Raw genomic sequence first — 22,428 nt, forward strand, 5'->3', positions numbered from 1 at the left:
ATGCTTGAGGGGATGGATGACCCGTTTTCCATGATATGATTATTATGCATTACATGCCTGTATCAAAACATCTCAAGTACCCCATAAATATATACACCTACTATGTACCCACAAAATTTTTTAAAAAATTAAAAAGAGAGATTTGGTTGTGGTAGGAGCAGATAGCTTGACTTTTACTTTACAGGTCACTGGACCATGAGAAACCATATGTGGATCTGATGGAGAAGACCGTGCATGGACTTTTAGCTGGATGTAGTAAGTGAATGAGACCTTGACCATTCTCTCTTGGGAAGGCAGTGTGTATGTTCTCTTGATAAGAAAGAGATTGCATGGATATTTATGGGAGCAACATGGAGATTTTTAATTGCAGTAATATACTGAGAATAGTGTAGACACCTTGCCAGCCTGTGTTCCTTTTTAGAACAGAGACTATGTACCTAAGCTGGACTTTATGTGGGAAAGATACACATATCTATATTGTTGGAAACATTGAAACTTGGGGTATTTTTATTACAGTAGCTCAGTCTACAACATGAGAAATCTAAAAAGACAATGAGAACAGCTGCATTTGTAATATCATCCAGGTTAATGTTTGTCCCCCTCCAAATGTAAGATCCATAAAGACAAGTTTCTGTCTTCTTCATAACTTTATCCTCATTCCTTAGGATAATACTATATTGGAAACAGTAAATATCAAATGTATAAATAAACAAATGTACTCTCTTTCTATCCTCCTAGGATTTTGCATAAAGTGTCTTTGAGGATCTTTGTGACCCTCTACACTATTGGCTTTTGAGAATATTGATATTATGCTAATATTACATGAGAGTCAGGATTAGTTGATTAGAAATATGAATACATAGGAACCCATCTTAACTGAATAACTTACTTGTGAGAGGGGTGAGAAACTTAATAGATTACAAGGTGGGGTAGATTGCACTGATGACCTCTCTGCACGCACATCTTTTTGCAATGTGACTTAAAGGTCCTACCATCAGGAGTTGTAATCTATTTCCCTAATCCTCAAATATGGGCCTGCCTTATGATTTGCTTTGGTTAATAGAATGTGTTAGAAATTAGTGAGCCAGTTCTAAGCTTAAGCTTAAAGAAGCCTTTTCCCCTTCAGCTTTCTCTATTAGAATCCTGTTTCTTACATGAGAACAAGCCCAGGAGAGCTCGTTGAAGGAAGAGAGACTATATGGAGTGGAGGTGAACCATCCCAGCTGAGCTTATTATGCTAGATAAGCCAGCCACTAGCCCACCCATTAGCTGAGTGAGCCAGAACAACACAATAGCTCAACTGACCCATAGACTGGGTATGATTATAAATGGTTGTAATTTTAAGTCATTAAGTTTTAGGCTGATTTGTTACATAATGCTACTGCAAATTTTACGATATTATAGTTAATTACATAACTGGTATATAGGGGAAAGCCAGAAATGGGAGTTAGACTTGGTACAGTTAAAAGTTCTTAAGTAATGCCAAAGTCCTAAATTCTAAAATTACTGATTTTGATTTTGGATGAGTATCTAAAGTCAGGCTTAATTATTTGCAAAGATATCTGAAGAGATATTCATGGCTAACGAATGTGGGTAACCACTGAAAAAGGTATTTTAGAAGATCATTATTAGAAGACCTAATCATAGCTAGTATTTTTTGGCCACTTTGTACCAGCCGTTGTCCAAAGCGGTGAAGAAGGGAAAGAAATACTCTGAAATCTTCTCTTCTCCTGCCCTCCAATCTCCTGCCAACACCTTCCACTGGTTAAATGTATCTAGAAGATAGTTGAGAAGAAAGCCTGAAGAATAAGGTAGGTGGAGGTGGGCTTCTTGTAATATACAATATATTGTGGAGAAAGAGGTTTGAGAAAGAGAGGTGGAGAAAAAGAATTGAGTGGTTCTGTGAGAAAGTCATACTTGGGTTATGAACCCCACAAAGATCTATGTTTGAAGGTATACACAATTTGAATGTGTTCATATTTTTTGTCAAAGTTGATATGTATCTTCTGTGGTTGGATGAATGTGCTTCATGAATGTCAAGAGAAAAAATCTTTTGGAAAAGGCCTTTCCAGTATCTCAGAATACACTGTATGCATTCCAATGAATGGGGTTGGTGGTCAACTCCTACACAGACTCTTGACAGCTACTCTCTATATCCCTGCTATTTAAGATGTAGACTAAGGGGTCCAAGGAATCAGCATCTTGAAATTAGGGGGGAATGCAGAACCTCAAGTCCTATGCAAGACCCACTGAATCAGTCGATTGATTTTAACAAGATCCCAAGGTGATTCTTGTTTCAGTAAGTCATCAATTAAGGTTGTTGATGGATTCTTGGAAAGTGGGACTTTGGCAAAATGACATATAATGAAACCAATCTTACCATAGGCTAATGGATAAACAAGAATTAAGTTCCTACTGCATACTTGTGGCCACAGAACATAACCAAACATCTAAATAAAGACCCCAAGCTCTTCTAATAAACTATGAAATAAATGTGAGATATACATCCACTTTAGAAATATTAATACAAACCAGTAGGAAAATTATTTACCCAGTTTTTGGTGAATCAGTGAGTGACAGTGGTTGTAGTGGTGGTGGTTCATTCAAGGAACAAATGTTTGCAGAGCAAAAATGGCCAGAATTGCCTTCTCTCACCACAAAGTTCAAAAACAAACAAGAACCAATATGGCAGCTCACTGAGCACTTTTTTAGAGCATCAATTATTGTCATGCATCTTTATGATTATTGGATAGTATATGAATTTTTATTTCACAATAATTTATATTAATTCCGTCACTCATTTTCCAAGCCACATATTCCAGCTTAGGAACTTGGGAGGCCAGAGCCCATCCTGGCAGCTCAGAGCACCAGACAGGAACCAACCTTGGCAGAGATGCCAATTCTATCACAGGACACAGTCACAAACACATAAATACTCACATAGGGACAATGTAGACACACCAATTCACCTCACATACACAGTTTGGGATGTGGGAGAAATCCAGAGTACCAGAAGGGAACCCACAGAGACATGAGAAAAGCATGCAAACCCCACACAGACAGTGGCCCCCTGGCTGAGAAGTATTTTTTTTCTTGCCAATATTATAACAGGGATGTTAAAGGAAATGACATTATTCAAGGACCTCCTGTACCTTAAAGTTTGGGAAGTTCTGCTCTATGTGATGGCACATAGATCTTTTCCCCTTACCACTGGTATTAGAATTTTATGGTACCTACTTTGTATCAGTAACCACAATTTAACTCCTCATAATAAAGTATGATAGTATATATTGTGACTTTAGTTCCTCACTAGACCCTGGGAGATGAGCAAAAAAGCTTCATAATGCATCGTTGTTGGAGAAATGAGGAACTAGAGGTGCTAAGAAGTTTAAATAAGTGGCCCATAGTTATGAGTTAGTGAGTGGTGAACCTGGGTCTAGACTGAATTATTAACTGCAAGTTTAGTGATCTTTCCAGAACTGAGATGAGGCATGGAGAATGAGAAGGTGGAATGGTGATACTCATTACACAAACCATTAGAATATTTGAGGCCACTTTGGGAATTAACCACAGGTGAACTGAGACATTTGAAAGGAGTATCATTAAGAAAACTCATCCTTCACCCAAAGTAGAAATGATAATTTAATCATACTGTATTCTAGTTTCAGCATAAACACTTGAACATGTTAATGTCAACATCTTTTTTTTTTTTTTTTTCTGAAACAGTGTTTCTGTTGCCCAGGCTGGAGTGCAGTGGCGTGATCACCATTCACCTCCATTCACTGCAACCTCTGCCTCCCAGATTCAAGCAATGATCCTGCCTCGGCCTTTCGAGTAGCTGGGATTATAAGTGCCTGCTTTCACACCCAGCTAATTTTTTGTATTTTTAGTAGAAACGAGCTTTCACCATGTTGGCCAGGCTGGTCTCGAACTCTGACCTCAAATGGTCTGTCCTCCTTGGCGTCCCAAAGTGCTGGGATTGCAGGTGTGAGCCACTGCCCCTGGCCTCACCATCTTTCTTAATTATTTTAGTACTCAAAATAGTTTTTGTCTGCTCCCAAACTATAAAATCATACCTATAAAGTGTCTTTTCTATTTTTTTTGTTTCGTGTGTTGTCCTTTATTTGTTTCCAAAGAATAAGAACCTATATAGCACCTGAATGCTAATTAATTTCTCTTTTTTATCAAGCAACTCAATGATTCTAACAGAAAAATACACATCACTGATAAAAATAAAACAATAAAGCAACCTCTAGGAGATAATTGCAATGGTCTACAATTTGTCACAACAGTCATAGTAACAGCAGAAAGCAATCTTCATGATAGTCACATTGAAATTGAGTTCAGAATGTTCATTCTTTTATAAAAGTTTCAATAAGTCCAAGAACTACTGTCTTATTCAAAACTGTTGATATCACCCACATCACAGTCAGATGCGTCACTTTCATAAAAAAATTTTTAGACTGTATTTGAGTTATAAGCATCAGTTACAAGTTGCCTACAGATTGCAACTATCAGAACAAATAGAATTTTCTCGAAATACCCTTGTGTTGACTTTGGTTTCTGGACCATTTTCTGGTCCATGTCTTCCCCTCCACACTCAGCCAACCATGCCAAAGATGAACTATACTTGTCCTGGTGATAACTGAAAATGTTTACAAATTATAAGTGCAACATTCAGCTCCAATGTTTTCATTTCTACAGCAAAACTGATTGATTTTTTCTAGCAACAAACAATTAAATGCTCTCTTCAATGTCTTGTAATTAGTTCTAATATCAGCAAGCCAATTAAAAGGCAGAAAAACAAAACTTCTCCAATAGGCCCTTATCAACCCTTTTGTTACCCACAGAGTGGCCTTGCCCTGAACTATAAGGTGGATAAATGAGGGGAATGCTGATTTTGGCATCCAGCTTACTTTCAGATAATCTACCTCATCCTTGTCAGCTGACACAAGACAGAAATAACATCAAATGGTGATAAACTCTTTCTTGCAAACCTGGGGTTCTATGGATCACCGGCCCCACGCCTAATCTATCATCCATTTTCTACACAATAAAAGGTAAGAAACACATTACAGATCTGTTATAAGCCCTGGCAGGAGGTCTGCAACAAAAAATGGAATACATAACCAGCCCCGCATTTGGTATCCCTTTCCTAGAGTTTGAAGCACTAGGGGTCAGCTGACTTCAATATAGTAGTCAGCATTCAGTATTAAATATTTTTAGCTACATAAATAAACTCACATCTTGATGTATGAGTATAAAGATTTGACAGAAAGATCATTTTTTGGTCTGATTTTGATTTTCAATAAAAATTGCCCTGTCATTTTACTTTTGTATTACATATCGGCTTCACAGGTGATATAATAAATGAAACTGGGTTAGAATTTACAATATGTGCTCTTAAATATGGCCTTTCGTCTTTGTTCCTTATTCAACCTCAGTTTAAGGAGTTGGCATATGAATGCTTCCATTTACTATCATTTCACGATTATTAAATTATTAGAAAGAAAGGAAACACCCTCTAGTCTCAGGGTTGGTGCTAAATAAGTTAAGGCACTGCAGAAACAAAAGGAAAGAAAAACATTTTACATGAGCAAAATCCCTTTTTATTATATCATTTCTTCTCCTTTCTAGAATTCATTGCTGTAGGCAAACACCTTTGTGCTAATAAAGGACTTACTTAAAAATGTTACACTGAAGGTCCAGAGTTAAGAATTTTTTTTCCTCCTTTCTCTTTTCATCATTGTTTATTCTTTTCTTCATTTTAAATTCATCATGAACAGGTAAGAGAGATTGCCAAGAATATTTGAATCTGTTTTTAGTTGAAAATTAGCTTTTTAATAAAATCTGGGGCACAGCATACTTAAGTGATAAATGTACATGCTTGATATACAACCTCAGTATGTATATAGTGGCAAAGATAAAGTTTCAATATGGAAATGAGTTGTTGCACAAGTATCAGTGCTTCACAATTTATGCTGAATTTTTGTTTACATTTAAAAAATATTATATTGAAATAAATAAATTGTCTTGTATTTGGTGAGGTTTCCTAATAGAAAATTATCTTGCTTCAACGTTACTTGCTACAAATGGTTTTTCATCATTTTACCAAAATGGAGGAAGATGATATCAAAAATAAAGGTGGGGGGAAGTGTGAAAGTTTAACTGCTTTCTGCTTGGATTTCTGGGTTAAAGTCAGGCCAATCCATTGATAAACATGATGTTCAGAATTAAAAGGTCATCTGAATTATGTTCATACTTTAAAAGTGAAAATGCTGGTGTTTGAAAACAATCCTGGATTTGTTGGCCTTCTTAGGCAATGTCAGGAGAAAAATCTGTCATTTTCCAACACATTTTAGCTGAAATGCTAGTTGGTCACAGAAAAATGAAAATAATGATATCAGTGGCATGGGAAAGCACTGGATGAAAACCCTCTGTGCCTTCCACGGGAGCCATTTCGTTGTCTTGCTGCCTCTAACTCTCCTTTCCTTCACCTGTTGCATTCATAATAGTAGCACATAGTTCAGCTTTCTTCCATGAGCCATATTTATGACTGATTAAGAAGGTGAGACTTTGGAGAATTTGGAGAAGGTGAGAATCAGAGATAATTTTGTGCTTGGTCTTTGCATCCTTCTATTTTTGTATTACTCCTACTGTTTTCAAATTCACATTTTTTGAGGAATTACAATATGCCAGATATTGTGCTGCACATTTCCCATGTACCACCTCACTGAATTTTCACCACAACCTGGGGAGGTGTCCTCTATTAGTCTCTGAATTTTACGGATGTTATCATTGAGGTGTGGACAGAGTAGGTATTAGAGTACATAGTTGGTGGCAGGTGGAATCCATAATCCATAATCTCATCATTAATTCCTACAGTAAATTACCTCCTCACCACTCCTGTTTACTTTTTCCTTGTTTGTAAGGTGTCTGATCCATATTCTTGGCATTGCCTATGCGGTATAATGGTAAATATTGGTTTCTATCCAGGCTCCTGGCTCATAACACCCATAGCCCTTGTTACGGTCTTTGTGATATTGTTGGGTGTGTTGGGTCTCAGGTGCAGGCCTCTGACCTCCTGCTCTCCTTTCACTCTAATGTTCCCCCACCTTTCATAGGTCTTAATACCCTTCTATTATAGGGTTCCATCATATACCCTGGGGGAAGGAATGCTGATGTCATGAATCTTCCATAAAAAACAAAGAGGACACAGTCCATTGAGCTTCTGGGTAGCTGAATACATGGGGGTTCCTAGAGGGTGGTGCACTCAGGGAGGGCATGAAGCTTTCATGCCCTTTTTCCTCCTTCCCCCTCTACCATACCTCACCCTACACATCTCTTCATCTGTGTCCATTGCAATATCCTTTATCATAAATAGGTGTAAGTAAGTGTTTTCTGGAGTTCTGGGAGCTGCTCCAACAAATTAATTGAACCCAAAGAGGGGGTCATGGGAACCTCAACCTGAAACCCATGGGTCAGAAGTTCCAGACACCTGGATTTGAGACTGGTGTGTGCGAGGGCAGAGGAGGCAGTCCTGGGGACTGAGCCCTCAGTCTATGGGCTCTGACACTATCTCTTGGTAGATAGTGTCAGGATGAAATTAGATGATGCCCAGATAGTGTCTGCTATTTGATGTGTGGGGGAAAACCCCACAAATTTGGTCATAGAAGTCTTCCTCTGTGTTGATAATTGTGATTTGAGAGTAGAGGAAAAACATGGCTAGAAAGAGTTTTCCATATATAGCATAACATTTCAATAATTTGGAAAATTAAATATCACATATTCTTATATACTTATTGTCATTGAAGTGTTATTAATTTTGCGATCACGAAAATCAGGTTTCTTGGATAGGCTCAAATTCTCAGCTTAACTAAAATATTAAGAGGGTAGATGATGATGACAAGGACGATGCTACTGCTGATAAAAACAAAAGCAATCATGATAATAACAGTTATTGAGCACTGGGCCAAGCCTAGCACTAAAAGCCTGATGTTTGTTCTCATAACTAGGGTGACCCTCTCTATATATTTTATCTTCTAAAGTGGAATACTCACGACAATGAAAGAGGGAGCTATTAAAAATTATGATAGGATAACAGGCAAAAACCAGAACTGTCAGAGCAAATTGAGATGTACTCATGACACACAACCTAGTAATAAACCTCATGTCAGTGTGAAATTATAGGAGGCAAAGTCAAGGATGCTTATGTTATAAACTTTAAATTACTACTCCCTTCCCCCAACCGTCAGCCTCAAACTATTTAGCAACTATAAATTAGAGATATGAATATTTATAATGCCAGGCACTATGAAATTATGCATGTCCTTTAAATAAGGCAAGGGTGGGAAGTGATTATGATATGCTTAGAACAGAATGTGGCACACAGTAGTCTTTCATTAGATAGCTGTTGAATAAATAATTTAATGAATGTATAACTGCTTTGATGTAATTACTAACTACATAAAGAAAACATCCCAATAATGGATTTCCAGGAACTTACGTAAAGAACACTTCCAAGATAATGGATTTCTAGGAACTATCAGACTATATGCCCAATAAACAGGTGAACACTGTTTTCTTATATAATAGCATTTAACTCACAGATTTATAAATTAAACACTGTGTGAACTGTGTTACAAATACATTTTAAGGGAGAAAATTATGAGCACACAAAAGCTTCAGTGGAACTATGTGGTCCCTGCTATGAAGGGGACCAGCTAGATAAATGATTTCCTATAATGATTATTATCATTCCTATTTACAGCATTTTTTCAGGGTTCCATAAACACCAGTCAATATGGTAAGAACACCAGTGAACATTCTATTTTGGTTGAAAAAAAATCACATTAAGGGCAGGACAGAATGGCAACTATTACAACAATCTACTAATCATCATTTTGTGACAGGGAATTGATTGGACAAAGTGTACATTTTTGAGCAAGGAGTAGGAAAGCCAAGCTCTAGCTTTATTTAATTTTCTCCTTTTTGCTATTCAAATTTATACTGATGACTAATAATGACTGTCATTACATAGCAAACGTTTGGAAAAAGACTAAACATTTATTTACTTTATACAAATGAAAATAAATCTAACGTGTTTACTCCTCAGATACATATTTAGAAGCAATATGATTAAAGGTTAATACAAAATGAACCAGATTTCTGGCAATTTAGATTTCTGTATACTGTGGAAGATAGTTCGTCCTAAGAGTTGCACTATATTTTTAGTTTCATAATTTTTATTTTGCCATTTATTTTGAAAATAATATCGATACTATTATCAATATTACAAAAATTGTTCCCATATTAAAGCTTTGTGATATATGGTACATTTGTAAATCTACATTTTTCCTAGGTAATGTGAATAAGATTTTTAAAGATGCACTTAACTAAAATTTACTTTCCAGAAAAATTTTTTAACTGTTTCCAAAAATGCTTTTTTTTTTTTACGTGCACCATTTTATATTGTCTGGGCAGTAACAAATCAATAGTAATTCACTGTTTACATGTTAACAGTATATTTTACTTGTCAATGGTGTTTAACATGTAGATAGTAAATTACTGTTTACATGTAAAATACGATGAAAATTTTAAATTCATTCTACCAAATGAAAATACATTTATTCAAACTGATAGGAATGCATAACATACACCACATGTAAAATTACTTGACATTAAAAACAGGATTATAACTAATTATGAAACAACATAAACATGTTTTGCTCTACTACACAATCATAAATGTTCCACGGTAGAGAAGGTTCTAGAAAGTAATTTCAAAAAATAGCATCTAGTTCTCCAAAGGGCAAAAAGCAAAGCAAAAGCTCATGTAGGTTTTTAAAATAAAATAAATCCACATTTTTACATTGAAAGGAGCAATGGAATGAAATGAGATTCCATATTTTTTCTTTTTTTCTAGGATATTATCCACATAAAAATCACTTGCATCACCAAAAGGTTAAAACCCCACTCTTTATTTTGGAATTACTTTTATATTTAAATAGAGAGCTACATAGTCTCAAATAAGTCACATAACCTTTCTAGGACTCAGTGTTCTAATCTAGAAGATGTGAAAATAATTTACTTTCATGAGGCTCCTTCTACCTAAATAATCCTGAGCCTGCAAAATGAATGTTTCATCTTTTCACTTTTTAAATTAATGAAGCATGCAATATGATTCAAAGGTAAAGAATAATAAAGCATATTTTGGTTTTAAATAAAGGGGCAGTTAAAAAATACCTATCTACTACATGTACAAAGACCAATAAAGAATGAGGAAAGGGGACACAATATTAAAAAGACATGAAAGTAGATGAAACTGGAATAAAAGGGGTCAGGGAAAGAGTAGAAAAGAATGTGTTACATAAACTAATGGGGCAGAAAAAGAGTGGCAAACACGCATATAGAAAAGTAGATTCACAATAAACATTGTACAATGTCAATTCATAGATGAAAATTAGCATAAAAGAGTGAGAAAGTTAGAAGAAGAGCGTGATAATGATGGTGAGAAAGCCTTCTCCACACACATAAATGTTCAGAGAAAATCCAAAGAAATATGAAGAGTGATAAATATTAAAAGCAGCTGAGTCAGGAATGTATTTGAAGATCATAGAATGAGATGCTCAGAGAGAAACACAGAGGCTAGCTTTAACAACATCCCCACTTCGTGGCTCAGTATTATCGTTAAAGACTGCAAAAGGTTAAGTTATGTAGTTATGTATTAGATGAGAATGAGGATATCATTTCATGAACCTTCATAGCATGAAGGTGCCCATAAATTTAAGCTAATGACCATATTCAGTTTAAAGCAACCCTTTCCATTTCTACTTAAAGAGAAGCTACCCAGGCCAAAGCAAGGTAACACACTTGCAATGAACTCATTATACGGTCCACCACTCCATTAAAGAAATAGCTACATTATCTTCACCCACTGTTTTCTCTCTTCAGCAATGAACTTTAAAGGTACAAAAGTAAGTGGTCAGTTGGCTCAATATGCAGAATGCAGCATATTAGTGTTAGCTGTGGAGAAAGGCACCTGTCAACTGATTATGATATTAGGATATATTTGGAGAAACTGTGTGCTAAGGAATTGACATATTCATGTCCCAGTAACTATGACCCACTAGTTCCAATTACATCACCCACTTTAGCCTCTGGATGAAGAACAGGGCTGGAAAACACAAGGAGGGCATCCCCTTTATGTCTACCCTCCTGTAATAAGTAAGAGCTTGAGGTTTAATGAAGATGAAGGCTGTCTGCCAGAGTTACAAGCCATTTTTCTTTACTTTAAAAAAAAACTTGTGTATTTACCTAAATCTGGCACTGATCATTTGCTTTGTATCCCTAAATCTAAACTGACAGGATACAGAGGCACGTGGATGGAGAAAAAATGATTGAATAATTTTAATATGACTAATGAATAAAATTCCAAATCCTGTGGCATTTAATGCCAAAGATATTGCATTAAAATTATGATTTTGGCATAGGAAAAGATACTACTGATTATGTACCAATATAAGTCTTTACATGATGGTGTTCATAACCTTAGTATTAATTTTCTAGCATAAAATTTGACTTTTGGCTCTGTTGCAGAACACATAAAACCTTGACTCACAATCCACAAAGCTGCTATTGTATATTTTAGATAGTTCTCTCATATTTCCTACAATTATAATTTTTGTTTTTCTTTTTGTGATAAGATGTACTGGGATATCGTAGAACATTTTGGGTATCTTTCCTCCTTGTTCTCTTTTTATGAGGGATTATTTCATTTGTATTGTTTTGTAGCTATAAAATTTAATTGCAGGGATACCACCTTCCCTTCATACATAAAAGTCTACATGTTTTTAAATTTATTATACTTTAAGTTCTGGGGTACATGTGCAGAGTGCAGAATGTACAGGTTTGTTTCATACATATATATTTACACAAATGTTTTGAAATCATTAAAGGAAGAAACCAAAAAGGGATTTTTAAAAAAATGACTACTTGCTTGAATTACAGAGACTTAAGCACACATTTTGATATTAGTGTCATAAAATTGGTACTTTAGTTTCTAAATATTTTATGTCATGTAAATGATCTATCATAAGAATGTCACCATCATCAATTTAAAAAATATAATAAGTAACCTGACATAATTCAAAATGTTCACAAATTAGATGACTCGGCATTGTAAAGATTTTAACTGATCTCCAAATTCAAAATTTCAATCAATATCCTGGCAGGATTTATGTAAAAATAGACAACATGGTTCTAGTATTTATTCAAAGAACCAAAAGTAGCCAGGGCAATCTTGAACAGGAAGAACAAAGTTGGTTGATTTACACAACCAGATCCAAAATGGGTAAATAAAATGATTGCATGTATACATGCAATGTAATATTACTCAGTCATAAAAAGGAATGAAGTTCTGACACATGCTATAACATAGATGAACCTTGAAAATATTATGCCAAGTAAGGCAGACACAAAATGACAAACACAATTGAATTATATAAAAGATCTAGAGTAGGCAAATTCATTTAAACAGAAAGTAGTCTACAGTCTACTAGAGGATGGGAAGACAGAGAAAGGAGAACTATTGCTTAATGATTACAGAGTGTCTGGTTGGAGTAATAAAAAATTTGGAGATAAATCGTGGTGATGGTTGTAATAAATGCCACTGAATTTTACACACAAAATGATTGAAATGACAAGATTTTTATGTTAAATATTTTAACACCTTAAAAAAGTAATATCTGAATACCATTGAATTTTCCACTTTAAATTGGTGAGTTTAATGGTATGTGAATTATAGCTCAGTAGAATTGTTTTAAAACGAGTTTGTAATTAAGCCAGTGACATACTATTAAAGTACAGATTTAATCAAATGGAAGAGGATAGAGAATCCAGAAGCAGATTTATACATACAGGTTCACTTAATTTATGACAAAGATGCCATGACAATACAGTGGGGAAATAATTATCTTTGAATAAATAGTGCTGGATCAATTGTTGTTGCCTTTTATTATAAATTCACATGCACTACTTGCTTTATATAAAATAAATAAGCATTCATTTAATAAATATTAATATTAGATTTATATAGTATTCAAGGTGGAAAGATGAAAAATCACAAGTTAATAAATAAGTAGGTAAGTAAATAAACAAACGAGGAGAATGTTAGCATACATTAATTATAAAGTCTACACTATAGGTGTGAATATTTAACTTTGATTTATGATATTTGTTCAACTAGAACTAGACCACGTCCTTTCCTTTTAGCTTAAACACTGTCAATATATACCTGGTCACTGAATTAAATACCTCACCATTTCTTCAGTCTAATTCTGCAGAATAATTTACGCAAAACAATTGTGGTGTACATTTTGGCATTTGGTCATTAATGTGAAGCCCTTCACCATCATCATTTTTTCTAGCCACAACCAAACATACAGCCAAGGCAAATGGTCTTAAAAAACAAAACACATATAGCCTCCTCCCCTACCAATGAAGCACCCAGGAAAGAAAATAAACACAAACACTTGCAACATTTAACACATGTGACAGAAGAGATGGTTAATGTCTAACCTTTATCCACTGGAGATTTGTCTGCTTGAGCTTATTTTCAAGTTTATCTTGCTCTTCTGGGCTTATGGGAGCACTTACAAGCACAGGTCCTCCAGTTTCATTTAATTGTTTTAGAATTCCCTGGCGCAGGGGCAACTCTTCCACCAGTAACTGAAACAGACAAATGCAACAACGTTTAAAATGAATTACAGCACAATTCCAAGTACCCTGTCTTCACTTCTATTGATTAGTCTATCAAAATGAAGCAACTTGACTGAGGGCCAGTGGTACCTGAAATACCAACAGTTATATATCAGAGCACAGAGATGATTAATTAAAATAATCACTCCCCAGTAGATAAACCTTTGTAGAACAAAAAGAGGTCATATTATCCCTCATAATTTTTTAAGAGAAAAATGTAAGGTGGTAAGGCAATCCTCCAAATAAAGTTAGCATCTGAAAACATATCTCTATCAGAAATAGAACAATGTGAATAAATTAATCAGCCTCTTGGGTATCATAGAATGCCATAGCATAACATAGCATGCTACTGACAAAGAAATTGCATTATCATCTTAAGAGGTAACTGACATTGAGAGTATTTACTCTCAATATGCACAGTGCCAGGTACAGTGCTAACTTTTCACATTTATTATCTTAGTTTATGTTCATGTTATAATAATTATATCAGGTAGATCCTATTATCTTCATTTTATTTTTTTGGCTTGGTTTTATTTACATATATATTTTTTAGTGCCCTTTAGGTTCTCGGGTACCTGTGCAGAACATGCAGGATTGTTGCATAGGTACATACATGGCAATGTAGTTTGCTGCCTCCATCCCCCCATCACCTATATCTGGCAGGAAATTGAGTCAAGAGGTTAAATAACAGCTCCCAGGACACAAATCTAGCAAGCAACAAAGCTGTGGTTCAAATTTGGGTAGTTTTATTCTGGAATCATCATTTTTACCCCATTTCCCTAAATTTCTCTTACTCATCCAGCATCACATAGTGTATGCTCTTTCCCAAGACATCCACAACCACCATGATATTAACAGCTGTAATTTATTTTTGTCGTCTAGAGTTGCAGTGTCTGCTACAGTACCCATTCACCATCCAACACTATTAACATTTAATCAAAATTCACGAAAATAAAATCTCAAGTTCCTCAGTCACACTACCAACTCTTCAGGCATTCAAAAGACACAAATGGCTAGTTGTTACAAAAATGGATAATGCAGAACATTTTCATCATATCAGAAATTCTATTTGACAGCCCTGATCTAGATTCTTTCAGGAGAAAATAGAATCATGTGTATTAATTAATAAGAAAATGAAACTAACTATGTCTCAAATGAATTATCAATTATACTACTATATATGACACTCAATATATTTAGGAAAGATAATTTCCAAGAATAGACTGAGTTCATTGTTCTAGGGTATAACCGTCTTCAAATGATTCCCATTCTTTTTTTTTTTTTTTGAGTATCTAATACCTAGTAAAACATCTGATGTATTGTCAGTGCTCCATATTTGTTTTAATTTGTATTGTCATATTTTATTTTTATACTTTATCTCTTGTTCAGGTGTAAATTTCTTGTTTCATAGAAATAAATGTTTGACAATGGACTCTACATGTGTAAACCAACTGAATCATTGATAAAGGAGCAATTTCATTTCCTTTTGATATGTGACCTTGTAAATGAGGATAAGAGCAACCATTGTCAAAGTTTGATATGAAGATTAAATAAAATAGTGGATGTAAATATCTCTAATGCCTGGCACATAATAGCGAATGATAAAACATTAATTTCTCTTCCCCTTTCACCTTCTGTTCAACAATTAAAATGAAATAGATCCAAAAGCATTGCTTTCCTAAAATTAAAACCACGAAAGTTAATCCAACTGTACAATCAGAGCATTTCAGTTGGCCAAGGGAAGTAATCAGTAATAACATCACAGTAGGAAGGCATGAAAAGCCACTAGAATAAGCTGGATGTCTATTCAACCAAACGGAATGTGAACCAACACCACGTCCCACACCCCCAGACAAATAAGCTAAAATTAAACATTGCTTCAGGGGAATATAATGCCTTTAATTAGAGGCTGAAGTAGTGAGATTGATTTAACAATTCAGATCTTCCCTAAGAAAAGGGATTTTTCTTTTAAAAGACGATTCTCAAATCACCAGGTATGTAGACCAGGACAGATTAAAAAATAATTCCCATTTAGATTTAGATTTTATGATTCCACAAACTAATCAGTTTTTAAAATTATTTGAAGTTGTAAAGTTCTCAAATAAATCTAAAATTAAATTCAAATCACTTTTTAAGAAAAAACTGTGCATTATGTACCTTTAGATATTTGTGTATGTGTATATATATATTTATATGTATGTGTGTGTGTATGTACCTTATTTGAGGTATATATATACATACATATATATATATGTATATATATACATACATATATATATATGTATATATATACACACACCTCCCAAACTTATTTGAGGAATACACACACACACACACACACACACACACACACACACACATACATATGTTCATATATGCACTGGTTGAGAACTGCAGGGTTAAGACAAAATAAAGTGAGAAAAACACTTTAGCAAGGAACTATAAATAACCTAATGGGCAGAAAACCAATGATTAAATTAAAACATAGATTCATATACTTCTTTATACAAGTAGGCCCTGGGGAATTTGAGAAAGTAAAATTACCTTGACTTGCTCAAGCTTTTCTTTCAGTTGCTGCTCATTTCCAGGTTCAGGTGGGATACTAGCAATGTTATCTGCTTCCTCCAACCATAAAACAAATTCATTTAAATCTCTTTGAAATTCTGACAAGATATTCTTTTGTTCTTCTAGCCTGGAGAAAGAAGAATAAAATTGTTATAAAGAACATGTTTCTCAAAATATTTTTTACTGCAAATTGGAAAACAAACATGGCAAACAATTTAAAAATAAGCAATTTAAAAGATGTTAACAATACATAATCTAAGAAAATTCACTTTGAACAAGGGAATTTCAATATTTCAAGAATCTCTAAATGATAAGAGATTAAAGTTGATCAAGAAAAATTCTAATGTAAAAATTCCTAGCAGGGCGCAGTGGCTCATGCCTGTAATCCTAGCACTTTGGGATGCCGATGTGGGCCAATCACTTAAGGTCAGGAGTTCGCAACCAGCCTGGCAAATATGGTAAAACCCCATCTCTACTAAAAATATAAAAATTAGTCAGGCTTGTTGGCAGGTGTCTGTAATCTCAGCTACTGTGGAGGCTGAGGCAGGAGAATCACTTGAACCTGTAAGGCAGAGGCTGCAGTGAGCTGAGATCACATCACTGAATTCCAGCCTGAGCAACAGAGCGAGACTCCACCTCAAATTGATCAATCAATCAATCATCAATCAATCTAACATTATATCAGAGCAAGGTTTCTCAACTTTAGCATTACTAACATTTAAGTTTGGATAATTCTTTCCCGTGAGGGGTTATCCTGTGCATTGTAGGGTGTTTAGCAGTATCCCTGGCCTGTTGTACACACTGAATAACAGTAGCAGTGCCTTACCTGTGAGCAGAGACAACAAGAAATGTTTCAAGGCATTGCCAAATATGCTGGGGAGTTTGGGGGTGGGGTGGGGACAAAATTGTCCCTGGTTGAAAACCACCTAAAAGAAGTATATAATCTAAAGCTGCAGGTTTTAAAATGATTAATTAAAGTATACTTATTGAAAATTCTGAGACAAAAATATAAACAAGGTTCTGTTTTGTTTAAGTAGCAACCATTTTATCTGCTCCTGATTCTGTGGGTCAAGGATTTGGATAGGGCTCAGTGGAGCAGTTCTGCTCTGTGTGGCTTCAGCTTGGTTTAAAATAAAAACACCAAATTATTACATGCTGAACTGTTTTCCAAATTATGACTCACAGCCTTATTTGAGGAAAGAGAAAAACTGATTTAAAATACTTAACATATGTTGTACTCATGGAAGTTTTAATTATGAAAATGCATATACTCTATGCTAATTAGCCATACATTTATTCTTATATATTGAATTGTAAGACAGCTGAACAAAATTGTTTGTGCTTAAAATAATTTAAAATTTTTTGTTTTGTTGTCTTTTAGAAACTATGTATATATTCTGTGGAAGCTTTTAAGTATAATATATGTAGAGGACAGTGCACAATTTAACTGTATAGCTCAATGGTGTTTTAAAAATTGGACACACTGTACAACCAGAGAAGGAAATAGAATATTATCAGAATCCCAGAAATCTCCTCTTACCCCTTCGCAGTCACTACCTCCAAGTATAACCCATACCCTGTCAACTTTGTTTTGCCTGCACTGATTATTATGAAAATGGAATCATATGGCTTATACTCCTTTGTGTCTTGCGTTTTTCATTCAAAATTATCTTTATAATAATCTACGATGCATATAATTTTAGTTTGTTCATTCACCTGGCTGTATAGCATTTAATTGTGTACATATAGTACTTTCGATGGACATTTGTGATAATTCCACTTTTTGAATGATTAGCTAAAAAATGTTTTGCTTCCTATTAACAAATGTGTATTGAGAGCTTACTATCTTCCAAGAACTCTACTGGGCATTAGGATTAAAGATGTATGTGTTATATACCTTGTCTTGAGGATTTTATAGTCAATGAGAAGAAACAAGCCTGTAAGCCAAGGATTATGATTAAGTATTGTAGGAGGAGAAGTTATTTCTGGGGCAGTGCTTGGGAGATATCCCAGAGAAGATAATGATCTGAGTCTTGAAGCATGAAGATATATCAGCATGTTGCAGGAATAAGAAGCAGCCTGTTTAAAGATGGCCTTGAAAGAACTACAGTTACAATCATTCTCTAAATCAGAATCTGGTTATTGGACTTATGCTTGTCTATCTTCAGTTGTTATATTTAATGAGCTTGTTTAAAGTCTGTTTTCAGACATGTAAAGTTACGTTCATCCCTCTATTCTCTTTTAAATTTATGTATACATTTATTCATTTATTTTACAAATATGTATGTTTTATTGTCTTTATTTTTGTGGGGACATAGTAGGTATGTGTATTTGTAGGGTACATGAGAGGTTTTGAAACAGGCATGCAATGTGAAATAAGCATGTTATGGAGAATGGGGTATCCATACCCTCAAGCATTTATCCTTTGTGTTACAAATAATCCAATTACAGTTGTACATGCTTAACACAGAAGCAAGAGGTATCTGTTGAACACCCAAGCCAGACTGTGCCATCCCTACACTCAAAATTCTTCCATGCCCTTCGAATTCACTCACCACAAAAGCCAAAGTCATTATATTGCTCTACAAAGGTCCAGATTTGTGCTGTTCAAGATGGTAGGCACTATTATATGTGGCTACTGAGCACTTGAGATGTGGCTAGTACAAATTGAGATGAGCTGTAAGTGTGAAATACACACCAGATTTCGAATACTTTGTATACAAAAAAGATCTCTACCTCCTGCTCAGTTCTGCCATGAATGTAGAATTGCTCTAAAAAGTCTATTTAAAATTATTTAAAACATAATATATAATATCACATTAATAATGCATATGTTACATATAGGTTGAAATTATAGTATTTTTAATATATTGATTTAAATAAAATGGATTAATATTAATCACACCTATCTTCTACCATTTAATGTGGCAACTAGAAAAATTGGATTATATCTGGAATTCATATAATTTTTTTGTTGAATAGCACTGATCTATAAGACCTGATGATTCCCTCTTTCTATCTCTCGACCACATTCCCATCTAGTTTTACTTGCTTTTATCCTTCCTGAGAGTCACTGGCACCCTTGGCTCTGTTCCTCTAATACACTAGATGGGTTCCTGTTTCTGAGCCGTTGCACCTGCTCTTCTTTTTGCCTAGAAAGTCCTTCCCTGAAATATCAAACATGGTTGGCTCCCTCACCTCCTGTAAGCCTTCCTTAACGACCCTAGTTAAAATAGCATCTCCCTGCCAAATTTCTATTTTTTCTCTCTGATCTTTCTCTTTAGTTCTTAAAATTAGCATATTCTATTAATTTTGTTATTTATTTGTTGTGTTATCTATCTCACACATGAAACAAAGCTTCCTGAGGGCAAGAATTTTTGTGTGTTTTGTTTACTGCTGCAATTCTTGCTCCTGAAACAATTCCTGGCACAGGATAAATAATTGTTGAGTGAATTAATAATGTATCCCAGCATTCTTTTTAATCTTTCATAAATTTCTGTTCTATTTTTAATTTTTAAAAATGTTTCTTTTTCTTTTAAATAGTTGTGTATATTTGTGGGGCACATGTGATACTTTAATACAAGCATACAAAGTGTAACGATAAAATCAGGGTAATTAAGGTATCCATCACTTTTGGCATTTATTATTTCTTTGTGTGAGGAACATTCCAAGTCCTCTCTTTTAGTTATTTTGAAATAAAATAATCTTAATCCTTTGAAATATTGATTGTGAAATATCGTCTCATTTAATCACGACGATACAGTACCAGTGAGGTAGAGGATGGAGAAGTGGAGAAGAATGCTGTGACTAAACTATGACACTTATCACTTAAAGGTTTTATTTTGCTATTACTCTTGTTCTTTTACATTTATTGTTAGTTTTGTCATAGGTCCCACTTTCATATGTATGAAAAGTAAAATATAAATGAAAAAATTTGGTTGAGATATTTCTAAAACACCTTCACATTTAGAGGCTGACTTTCCTGTATTATTTATCCCTTCAGAGTCACAGGTGTCTGTCTTTTCCCACACCATATCATCCTCTGTGGCATCAAGAGAGTTAATGATGCAGCATTTCTTTTTTTAATTAATTAATTTTTTTTTTGGGAGACAGGGTCTCCTTCTGTTGCCCAGGCTAGAGTATACAGTGGCACCTTCATAGCTTACAAGCAGCCTCGACTTCCCTGCTCAAGTGATCCTCCCAGCTGAGCCTCCCCAGTAGCTGGTCCTACAGATGCACACACAACCACAACCACCTAAACTTTCTGTTTTTATTTTGTTGTTGTTATTTTTGTTTTGTTTTGTTTTTTATTAGCTATGGGGTCCCACTTCGTTGCCCATTCAGGCTGGTCTCAAACTTCTGGGCTCAAATGATCCTCCCACCTCAGCCTCCTAAAGTGTTGGGATTACAGACGTGAGCCACTGCACCGGCCCTCCTAGCATTTCTTAAGAGGGCTCCAATTACTGTCTCTGTCATTTTCTTCTAAGCCATGTGTGTCCTGACCAACATGAAAAGAGGAAAGCTTGCCCTTATTTCAGTGATGTTAACGTTGTAAAATGTGCAGCTTAGAATAGGCGGAATTTGGTTAGTTTGCAGAACCTCCCATAGAGATGTAGGTTCTTGTGGCTATTACCAGGCTGTTGGTTGTTTCAGAATTCTTGTTTTAAGTCTTAATGTAATGACAAATAACTGTTATCTGAATTTTATTATGGCATTACTTACCTGATGCTTGAGTTTATTTTCCATTAATAGAATTGATAACGTTTTGGCTTCAATTTCCAGTAGCATTAGTGTTTTATTATATGAATTTTTGTCAATAAAAATATTTTGATGCCTTCCATCCATGTACAAACTAGTTTATTTGATATTATGGTTTAGCAAATTATTCGAGATTTATGGAGGAAGGGTTAGAAGATGAAGCCAGTGAGGTGGTTAGAATCTGGGTTCAGAAGCACCTAGAATGTTGCTTACTGCTTTAAACTTTAGGTAATGAACTAGATGAATTACCTAAAGGCTTTTAGTAGTAAAAATATTTGTTTCGTTAAAAGCTCACTCCAGCTACTCTGTGGGAGATGATTCTCGGTAAGTGTGATAAGACAATAGACAGAAATCATTCATTAGACTATCACAATCTGCCAGGAAATAAAGTAATGAAGGTGTAATGCACGAAGTTGTAGCAAGGAAAAAGGAGATGACAGGAAAAGTTTGCAATGAAGAAGGAGAATCAGTAGGATTTGCTGATAGAGTCAGTAGGATTTGCTGATAGAAGGAGAGTGAGTGGTCAGTATTTGTAGTTAACTATTATGAGTACTTAATACATGGCAGAAACTTAGCTGAGTATCAAATATCTCATCACTTACAGATAGCACAAAATGAAGCTTAGTATTTTTTCCCCATGGTCATACAGATAATAAATGGTTGATCCTGGTTCATTCCTGGGCCATTGGGATCAGAGTCTGTTTTTAACTTATCCTGAATGTAACATCTGATCTAGGAGTACTTCTAGCTTATCTGGCTGGGAACACAAATGCTATTTAGTTCAGCTGAGAGTATATTTTGTTGTCTCATACATTTTGAGGAAAGTACTAGTTTAAAAAGTCAAGAGATCTAGAGCTTAGGGAGAGAGGAAAGCTGGAAATAAGGACTTAAGCCATTAGCAATCAGTTGGCAGAGAAAACACTGCAAACTAACTTTTGAACTAATAATTAACATTTCATGTTTGCTATTTTCGGAGTCCATTCTTGCTTTGCTTTATGAAGTTTAATCACTGACAATTCTCTCTTTTTAAAATTGAAAATAGGAATAACTCAATTTCCTGGCCTTTTGTTGATTTCTTATGTATGGCTAACCTTATGGTTCCTCTCTCCTTCCACTCTAAGTGCTTACCTATGGAAAACCAAAGGAATACCTAGGGTGCTCTTCTAGCCTCGCCAAAAGCTACACAGACCTGGGAAGGTGTTCTCCAGATTCCAAACATTCAGTGAAGTGAGGGGATGCTTTTTCCTTCTTGGAGTCAACATACTTAATCTCAGTGATTCTCTCAAAGTGTCTACTTTTGACTTCAGAGAGTTGAAAGCAGTGAAGGGATGGAACTGTCCCTTACCA

General features: G+C 34.9%; 1 protein-coding gene across 20 annotated transcripts in view; it reads right to left on the bottom strand.

The window, feature by feature from the left end:
* Positions 1-22,428, bottom strand: part of DMD (dystrophin) — a 2,312,475-nt gene that overhangs the window by 812,306 nt on the left and 1,477,741 nt on the right. For all 20 annotated transcript variants that reach the window (XM_054251383.2, XM_035288503.3, XM_054251382.2 and 17 more), the window contains 2 exons: positions 16,303-16,450; positions 13,579-13,728 (listed from right to left, as the gene is read on the bottom strand). In XM_054251383.2, the coding sequence (XP_054107358.2) occupies positions 13,579-13,728; positions 16,303-16,450 (298 nt within the window). The remainder of the gene's footprint in view (positions 1-13,578; positions 13,729-16,302; positions 16,451-22,428) is intronic.

Source organism: Callithrix jacchus, chromosome X (assembly GCF_049354715.1).
Source record: "Callithrix jacchus isolate 240 chromosome X, calJac240_pri, whole genome shotgun sequence".
NCBI classification, from domain to species: domain Eukaryota; kingdom Metazoa; phylum Chordata; class Mammalia; order Primates; family Cebidae; genus Callithrix; species Callithrix jacchus.